General features: G+C 38.3%; 1 protein-coding gene across 1 annotated transcript; it reads left to right on the forward strand.

Annotated features, from left to right (window-relative positions):
* The first annotated feature begins 3345 nt into the window (after positions 1 to 3345).
* LOC146623120 (G protein-coupled receptor 20-like) lies at positions 3346 to 6729 on the forward strand. Its single transcript, XM_085365695.1, has 6 exons — positions 3346 to 3543; positions 3656 to 3922; positions 4012 to 4256; positions 4811 to 4895; positions 6252 to 6377; positions 6544 to 6729. Exons 1-6 carry the CDS (start codon positions 3346 to 3348, stop codon positions 6727 to 6729), a joined length of 1107 nt encoding a protein of 368 aa, XP_085221821.1.
* The last annotated feature ends 2894 nt before the right edge of the window (positions 6730 to 9623 follow it).

The following is a 9623-nucleotide window of genomic DNA, read 5'->3' on the forward strand; positions in this document are numbered from 1 at the left end:
TTCTCAGCAGGTATGTCATATAAAATTTCTATTTTATTAAAAAATTGAAAACTTAATGAAGTGTTTCACCAAGTTAGATTTTTGTGAACTGTTTCTTAATCAGGGTGTGCTGAAACACCAACGGCAAGCTTTTAGTCCAATCGCGAGTACATATGTCTCTAAAATCAGAGTTGTCTTGAAGGGTTTAAGTAAAACTAGGAAAAAACATAATATATCACTGTCACACTCCATAATTTTGCCTTATTTGTTTTCTTGAATGCTGTCTTTTAGATGATCAGTAGCACACACACACACAAACACACACACATAAAGCCAGACTCCCACGCTGCTAGGATTTATTTGCACAGTGTTATTTTGGATCTTCCTCTGAGCCCTCTCTTTTCCTCCCAGTATCATTTTACAGTTATTGCATCATGACTGTCTTTGATTTCGGAAGAAGAGGAGCAACAATAAAATGGAAACAGCGATGCATTAGATTACATCTGGGTTGCCAAATGTTGCGGTATTACAGTACAGTTACACTAGGCAGTATTTACAGTTTATAGCAGATAGAGAGTGCGAGCCCTACTGTAAATTTTATTTTAAATTAATAGCATTTTAATTTTCCTATCATAAATCTTTACTTGATGGCCCATGATGGCAATAGAAGAACAAACATGAGCTCGTCGTGCTGTTAGGGTTGCCTAAGGATTCCAATCATGTTATAGCTGTATCACATGTATTAACTCTTACATGCTTTATTTGACATTTGACATCAGTAAAAATATCCTAAATGTCATTCGTTTAGCCTGAAAAGTGATGACTTGAGAGGGTCAGTCAATTTATACGATTGCAGGTGCTACTAGATTTTGTACATTGAGGCTGTTTCAGGTTAATTTTGAGCCGCGTCTGTTGAGATGCATTCTAGATCCACTCGTGTGAGTCAAATCACAGAAAATTGTGGATTTAGGGAATCTTGAAACTATGTGTGTATTTTCTATGGGATAGTGGTGACAGAGTTCGAGGGTGACCTTGACACTGTGTTCCCACCACAGCTGCCCAGGTTCCCACAGAGGTAGGCACTTGCTGGTCTGGAAATAGTAAAAACAAACAAACATAGAAGTGATCATATGTATGATGCACATAAAGAACAGAGGTCAGATGGTGCCTTGATACAGACACAAGATGTGCAAGAGCGAGAAGCAACAATGTAACTAAATAATCTAAAAATGAAGACAGTAGAATCCCTGTATTCTGAACTTCTGAGATTAAATTAGGTGACAGCTAAATTAGATTAAAATAGAACTCAGAAGAGGAATAGGGAGTGGGTAGATCAGTGCTAGGTGATATCTTATTGCTGTTTTGGATACACAGACTAGTTTGCAGTTATACAATAAGCAGTAGACATGATGTTTAATGGTTATAATGTATAATAAATCCCAACAGTTCCAGCGTGATCTCGCCATTTTTACTTTCAATAAAATATATTTAAACAATTATAGCTGCAATGTTTTTATTATTTAGATTAAACAGGGCATGATGTTGTGTGATAGTAGAGGTTTTTTTTACAAAACCCAAAAATATACACTTTCTCATGCTCTGTGAAATATTATTTAATTTAATATTGTCTCATAGGCTATTTATAAAGTTTAAAGCATTTCATTTGGATCCTGTGAAGACACGGTTTATGAACAGTGTGTAAGGGCAAACTAAATGCAACTGGCTGTAGTTACGGGTGTCACAGGAAAATGTCTGACTACATTTCTAAGAGTGAAATCTAAGTGGAAAAACTTTAACAAACTGAAAAGAAAAATTCTCAAAGAATGTTTGGGAACAGTTTTTAAGTAACTCTTAAATGCACAAGTTATTAGAAATAAAGAAGAAATGACAACAGGGCTAACTTTTTTGCCATTCTGCTGAAACTTACACATAGTTCATGGGTTGCTTAGGATGAATAACATTCATATTTGTGCATATATCATAAAAGAGAGAGAAAGAAGCAAGTGCCTAAATAAAAACTTTCCTCAGAGTGCTCCACTATAACGCTTGTAAGCACTGTTAATAATGATGAACTAGGTCAAATAAGCTGACTAATATCAGAGGGTGTCACTGTGAAAACACTCATTTATTTCCTTCAGTGCTCTTAATGTTGTGTGGCTAGACTGCTCCGGTTCATGTAGATGAATCACATTATTCATGCCTCACCCTCAGTTGAGCATGTTATTCCCATTAGCATGAATAGACTACATTTTTCATCAGCCGGATGATTATTTTGCTAAGAGATTTGTTGTAAGCAAGGAGCACAAAACACAAACTCCGGGCATCACATACACTGGGCTTCTTAAACCTTCCCAGTGTGGCACTCACAGGAGCAATTAAACTGCATTTGTCATGGAAGACAAAGGATGCAGGAGTGAAATCCAGCTCATTTATGCGAAACATCACGCGACTTTGGCCTTTTTTAGTGCTTTAAATGCCAGTAGATTCTCCATGAGATTGATTCTGTAACCTTTTTCTTCTCCTTCACAGTCTTCATCTCAACACGCTACTGCTGTCCTGTTGGCTTTAGGTGTAAAATCCTCAGATCACTTTTAGTAAAAGTCACTTAAAGTAAAATAATTAAAGTAAATAAACATACACACACCAGCTCAAACATGGGCTAATTAATGTAGCCATGAAATGACTCTCTTACTATAGATCTAAGCTTTTGTGAGCTATTTAAATGGAAAAGAAAACAAATGATCTATCTCTTTTTTATTATGATTAAATGAAAAGGTCCCTGGATGTCCAGAGTAATGACATGTTGTTTCTGTACTTTGTGAGAGGGTTATATCTTGGCCAATAAGAGCAAAAGTATTTATTTTTTATTTGTAATAATAGCTGGAATGAGAATTAATCCTAGCCCCTCAGGGAGTATTGCTATAGTGATAAATAAATATAGTTACATTATAAATATATGGGTTCAACAAGCCAGATATTGGTTTAAAATAGCCATGCCAGTGTATCTGTGACAACAGCAACAGCCAGTATGAGGTCAGAGACAGAGAGAGTGAGCATCAGAGAAAAGGAGGACAGTGTGTGTCCCTATGTTTCTCTGTAGATGCTGAAGTCAAACATAGAAAAGAGGAAGTAACATAGTACAGCAAGGCAGGCCTTTAGAGATGATGTAACTGTAAAACTGCAGGTTTCTGTTTAAACATGAAAACTAATGCAACTAATGCGTGGATCTGTCAGTAAATGTGGTGTATATATCTCTCTATAAAACTTGTATTATTCTCTCTGACAGTTTCCACTTTATCATCCGTGTCATCCTCACAATCCTCATCAGCATCATTAAGGCGGCTTATCACCTCATCGCACATCATCATGATGATGAACATTAATGGTACAGAGTCCTGGCTTTTCATCAACACTTCCTTTAATACACCTCAAATATCGGGTCCAGCAAACACAAGTGGTATGGAAAGATATCTTCAAAGACTGGCACATTTAGATGAGGGGCTCTACAATGACTTCTATGGCCTTTGGATTGCACTGGTGGTCATAAACTCCCTTATTTTCCTGGTAAGGTGTTTTGACGAAGGCTTTTTAATGTTGCACATAATTTCTATGTTGAAATTTAGTACCTCTTACTAATTTTCCTCGCATCTATCTTTTAACTCTTTTGGTTTTTCAGGTGGGCATGGTGCTCAACATAGTTGCACTTTATGTTTTCTGTTTCCGCACCAAGCAAAAGACCACCTCAGTCATCTACACCATCAACCTGGCCGTGAGTGACCTCTTGGTGAATCTCTCTCTACCGACTCGCATCCTGCTCTACTACAGTGGAGGAGCTTGTATCACCTGCTCATATCTGCACATCTTCAGCTACTTTGTCAACATGTACTGCAGTATCCTGTTTCTAACCTGCATATGCGTCGACCGGTACCTTGCCATTGTGCAGGTGAGTGTCGTCTGTAGCTTGGTTACACAGTCGTGCTTTTGAAAATGCTAGACACTTACAAGGCTGCACATTCTGCTCTGTCTTTGTAGGCTGAAGCCTCTCGTCGCTGGAGGAACTCCAGTGTGGCCAAATGTGTTTGCATTTCTGTATGGCTGTTTGCCATTGTGGTTACCTACTCCTTTCTTTCCACCGCTTTTCAGCACACAGGCTGCTGTCTCTCAAAGCTCCTCTTTCTCACCATCACTGAGTTCTTTCTACCACTTGTCATCATTGTGGTCTTCACTTTGCGCATTATGTGGGCCTTAACAGACCGTCGTCTGATGCAACAGAGCAGGTAGGTAGAACTAATATTACACTGACAGATGGCGGGAAAGAAAACTAAAGTTGTTTTTCTTGTATTGAAGAAAATAAAGTGCATCCACAAAATATTCAGAGGAAATCACACACTGGCTCTGAATACTTATATACATGTTATGTTTTTGTTTTTTGTTTTAAATTTGCAAGAATTTCAAGCAAACCTTTTTCACATTGTCATTATGGGGCATTGTGTGCAGAATCTCGAGTGAAATGTAAATAAATCGATTTTGGAATAAGGTTGTAACATGACAAAATGTGGAACAAGTGAAGCGCTCTGAATACTTTTAGGATGCACTGCATTAACTGTTTACATGGATTCTCTCCAGTTATTCCAGCTTCACCGTACAGTCCTAAGATGTGCAGGGGGTTTGTTAAATGTTGATTCTGAACTGAAATTGGGTTTGAATGTGAGCCTCTTTGTTCCATGTGTGTATGTGAGCCGTCTGTCTGTCTTTGACTCACTGACACATAGGATAGTTTATATCCCATAAAAATATGCAGATAATGGTATCTTTAACTTTATTTTCTCAGGGATAGGAGAAGGAAAGCTGTCCAGCTGTTGACAACTGTGCTGATCATCTTCACAGTCTGTTTCACACCCTTTCATGTTAGACAGGTGAGCAACAAGTATTTGAACAAGTAAAAGGCCAAGTAGTATTAATGATTGTATTCTCCCTTATGAAACTGTGGATGCTTTCAACTTTATCCTCTAAAAGGATTACAAATGAACAAATGTGAGGCAGAAAACCAGCCTTTGCTTGAACTGCTCATAAATTATGTCCATGCTTGGGTGAACCTTGACCCTGCATTGTGGGTCACCGGTAGGTTCAGGACAATTTTGATTAGACAATATTACCAGGTGATAAAGCAACAAAAGAAAAATCTCTCTCTATATATAACATAAATATATAGACAAAAATACATGTACAATATTTCAAACCAATATTGACATGTATTAAAAAGACAGAAAGTTTATGTATACACACACATACAGTATACACACAGTACACAGTCCTCCATTTTCAGCAGCTCAAATATAATTGGACAACTTCCTGATAAATAATTTTATGGTCAGATGAAGCCTGTTTCCTCACTAACACTCTCCAGGAGGTTCATGTATCATTGTCAGAGTCTGCAATCAATGTAAACACAAAGGGTTTACAGCAAGGTGCAAATCCACTGGTTAAACTTAAGGACAAGAAGGGCAGATTAGACTTTGTCAGAAACCATCTAAAAGAGCCTGAACAGTGCAGGAAAAGATTATTTGGACAGATGACACAAAGATTAACTTGTACCTGAATTGTGGGAAGAGAAAAGTATGGAGAAGCAAAGAAAAAGCTCATGATCCAAAGCATACCACGTTATACGTCAAACATGGTTGGAGCCAGTGATATCGCATGGGCATGTATGGCTGCCAGTATAACAGGGTCATTAGTATTTATTGATGATGCAACTGCTAACAGAAGCAGCACCAAACACTTCATGGTGACAAAAACCTTACTGCAGAAGCAACCAGAGCGTTTCCCAAGACAAAGAAATCGGACAATGTTCAATGCCCAAGTCAGTCAACCCAGTAGAGCAGGCTTTTCAGTTACCAAAGACAAAACTGAATTCAGAAAGATCCACAAACAGACAGCTACTGAAGATGACTGCAGTAAAGTCCTGGCAGAGGAGAAAACTGAGCATTTGGATATAAATGGCTTCTAGATTTCAGGCAGTCATTGACTGCAAAGTTAACATAAAATACTAAACTAAAATACAATAGAATGTTATTTTAAAAAAGCTGAATACAAAAGTAGGGAAAATAGTAAGGATCTCAAAGTTATAATTTTAATAAAATACAACAAAGATAAAAACAGTAAACAGTGAAACACAATAAACATATTAATGAAATGAACGTTTTTGTTTGACTTAATGAGAAAAATGTATTTGCTTTTATGGGAACATTTGGCATTGCCTGTTTGTGCTGCAGGTGGTGGTATACTTCTACCCTGACATGCCTCACCATGTGATAGTGTACCATCTAACTGTCACCCTCAGCAGTTTGAATAGCTGTATGGATCCTGTTGTCTACTGTTTTGTTACAAATAATTTCCAGGTAAGACTGAAGCACTTTTCCTATTCTCTTCCTCCACGTTCTTTAACTTAACTTGACATTTTTCTTCTTTTCTCCACATCCACCTGTCCCTTCAGGTGTGATATGCCCATCATCATTTTTTTACTCATTGATTCTCCAAATAATTTACTTCTCCTGCTGTCTCCAGGCCACTATGAGACATCTTTTCCGCCGCGCAGAGCCCAAGCAGACCAGTGGTGACATTGTCAGTATGCAGCACAGCTCTAAAGCCTCAGCAGGGACGGACAACGCCATGACTAATAATGTTATATTGATGACCAAGATTCTCAGATCACTGCAGAGCAGCAACACAGGAAAGGACCGCACACTGTAAAATATTTTACAAAGGGTGCATAAAACTATAAGTTATAGGGATGGCACAGTTAAAGTTCTGAGTTCTGCAACTTGCTGACCAGCAGAACTCAACACAGACACTCAGTGCTGCCATTGTTTTTTTCAATGATGAGCGCCAACACAATAACATGCAGATATTCACATGTATATGATATGATATTCACACCAAGAAACATTGCCATCACTCTGGACTGACTTTTCATTTGTCAATGTCTATAGACACTTGGTCAATTTAGCCAACTGCCCTCTGGATATTATTAGAAACTACACAAGAAAATGTCTCAATAAAATGGTAAATATTCCAGTGTTGTCTGTTTTCCTTTTATTTCTGCCATTCAATTTGGCAGAAATAAGATGCATATTCATCAGTGGCGCGGTGTCACTCTTACAGAAAGGTGAGACTCTTTAACAAGACGAACTGGACCAGATTAAAACAGTGTGCTCGCAGCCTCTTGCTGGACTCTTCCTGGCTGAAAAATTGTAAAATGTTATTCTTTCTATAGTTTTCATTTAAATACACTGCTAAACAAAATGTGTTTGGCCTCTGACATTTTTCCCTCCTTATCTTTTCTGGCTGTTTTTTTTTTTTCATCAGTTTTGCATGTGACTAGACTCAGTGTCATTGCTGGTAGCATACGACAATACCTGGACCCTACAGAGGTTGCACGGGTAGTCCAATCCTCCAGGATGCCAGAAGGTTTGCTGTGTCTTCCAGCAGAGACTCAAGAGCATGGAGTAGATTCTAGGAGACAGACAGTTACATTAGAAGAGCTGGAAAGTGTTTTAAAAAGTATTTAACCCATCAGCAGAACTGGTATCTGCTCCTTTGTGCAAAAAGCAGATATCAGGAAGAAGACTGCCAGAGCCCTACAAAATGACCACTAGCAGGCGTCCAGTATGAATGTCTCTGACCAATCATTCACAGACAAACTTAATGAGGGTAGCTTTACTCAGTGGGCCCTGTGCTTACTGTCAGGACATTGGAGCCTAATTGATGTTTACTGTATAATATCAAAATTTGCCACTGCGGCCCTGAACTTTTCGTGCAGGGTCACCTTGAGGATTAACCCTGAGGCATGAAAGGTTCTCGAAAAGCCATGGAGAACGTTATACTGGCTTTAACATTGTTCAGCACGACTGGTTTGGGGATGGGTCAGGGATGAAAAGGCTTATGGAGGGATGCACAGACCTCTACAGGCTAGGTTACCCACCCTGACTGATATTTGGTATCAAAATGAAATCTTACGCTCACCTGACTTAAATTCAATGGAACGCCTCTGGGATATTATGTCCATCCAAGTTGTCCTGTCCTGTCGAGTAGCTCAGTGATGCCTTCGTCCAGATCTGGGAGGAGATCCTCCAAGGCACCATAAGTTTCCTCATCCTTGTTAGGCATGCATGCAAACAGGCCATACATAAAGCCATACAACATACTGAGTAACATTTGAAATTGTTGCAATGAAATTTCTGAAAAACGGACTAGGCTGCTATATCATTTTTTCAATTTGGTTTTCAGGGCGTCTTTAAATTCAGTTCTCTGTTGGTTGATCGTTTTCATTTCTGTCAAACAATGTGGGATCCTTTCTTTCCTAACACATTATCCAGTCCACATCAGTACAGGCAAACTTTTGAGCAGTGTCGTTACCATTTATAGAACTATTAGTTTAGCAAATGAAGCAATAAAACACTTAGAAAATACCTGACTGCCCATTAAACTGTATCAATGGAAAACTGTACATTAGGTGTGTCAAAAGTAAAAGTACTCATCCTACACCAAAAAAATTCCCCATCAGTGATATATGGATCAGTATTGCTGCTCCTGATATTTAAGGTGGAGCTCATTTTAAACACTTGTTCTCTTGACTGTTCACTTTATAGGTTGACAAAGTGGATCATCTGCCTCCATCTCACCCTATATCTAACATCCTCTTCTGTCTGCATTTCCTCCTTCACTACATCCACGAAACTCTTCTGATGTCTTCCTCTTTTCCTCCTGCTGGCAGCTCCATTTTCAGCATTGTTTGTCCAGTATATCCATCATTTTTGCCCGCCATGTGTCCAAATCATCTCAGCCTTGCCTCTCTAACTTTGTCCCCAAACAGCTCAACTTGTGCTGTTCCTCTGATACATACTAATTTCTAATCCCATGCAATCTTTAACCAGCTCAGAAACTGAGATGTGAATTTAAAAAGTATATTAAATACGTTTTCTCTTCTTGTCTTTCTTTAATAGTGAGGGCATTTTCCTCCTCAATCCCCAAACAAGTAATATAATCAGAACATATTAGAGAATAATAACTACTGATGTACACCAGGGAGCAGCATTGCCTATTCTTTGAAAAAACCAATGGAGAACGAGCCCGAAGGAAACTTCAGCGCATTGGAAACCGCTTGGACGAATGATTCTGTGAATGTAAGCACAGGGTTGTTTGTTTGTTTATGTATTTATTTATTTTTTACAACAGAGTATAATATTATGCGATTTTTAAATAGCCTGAAGAACTGATGGCTTCTAATTAATCAATCTTCAGAGCCTGTTTTTGAAGCTCTAGATCGCAATAAATGTATATTGGAGCAGGGAGGAAATTAACCGAATTAATGGTCAAGTTAGTCAAAGTCAATGATTTAGGAACAACATATAGGAACATATATAGAGCTATAGGACCAAGTTCTAGTGTAACCGGTGTGATTCTGCGTTGTGTCTGATAAAAAAAGTAAAAGAAAGAAAGACCTCCAAGTAAATAATTTGCCCACTCCAGCTCCTCTCCCACAGGGGAATTGTAGAAAAAGGGCTGGCATTTATTTTTACATTAAACATAAAATATGCATTTACACGTAACATATTTGACATAAGATAAAACAAAAACAACATGAA

Source organism: Diplotaxodon limnothrissa, linkage group LG11 (assembly GCF_057381915.1).
Source record: "Diplotaxodon limnothrissa isolate DT_005_m linkage group LG11, D_limnothrissa_male_GT1.1, whole genome shotgun sequence".
NCBI classification, from domain to species: Eukaryota; Metazoa; Chordata; class Actinopteri; order Cichliformes; family Cichlidae; genus Diplotaxodon; species Diplotaxodon limnothrissa.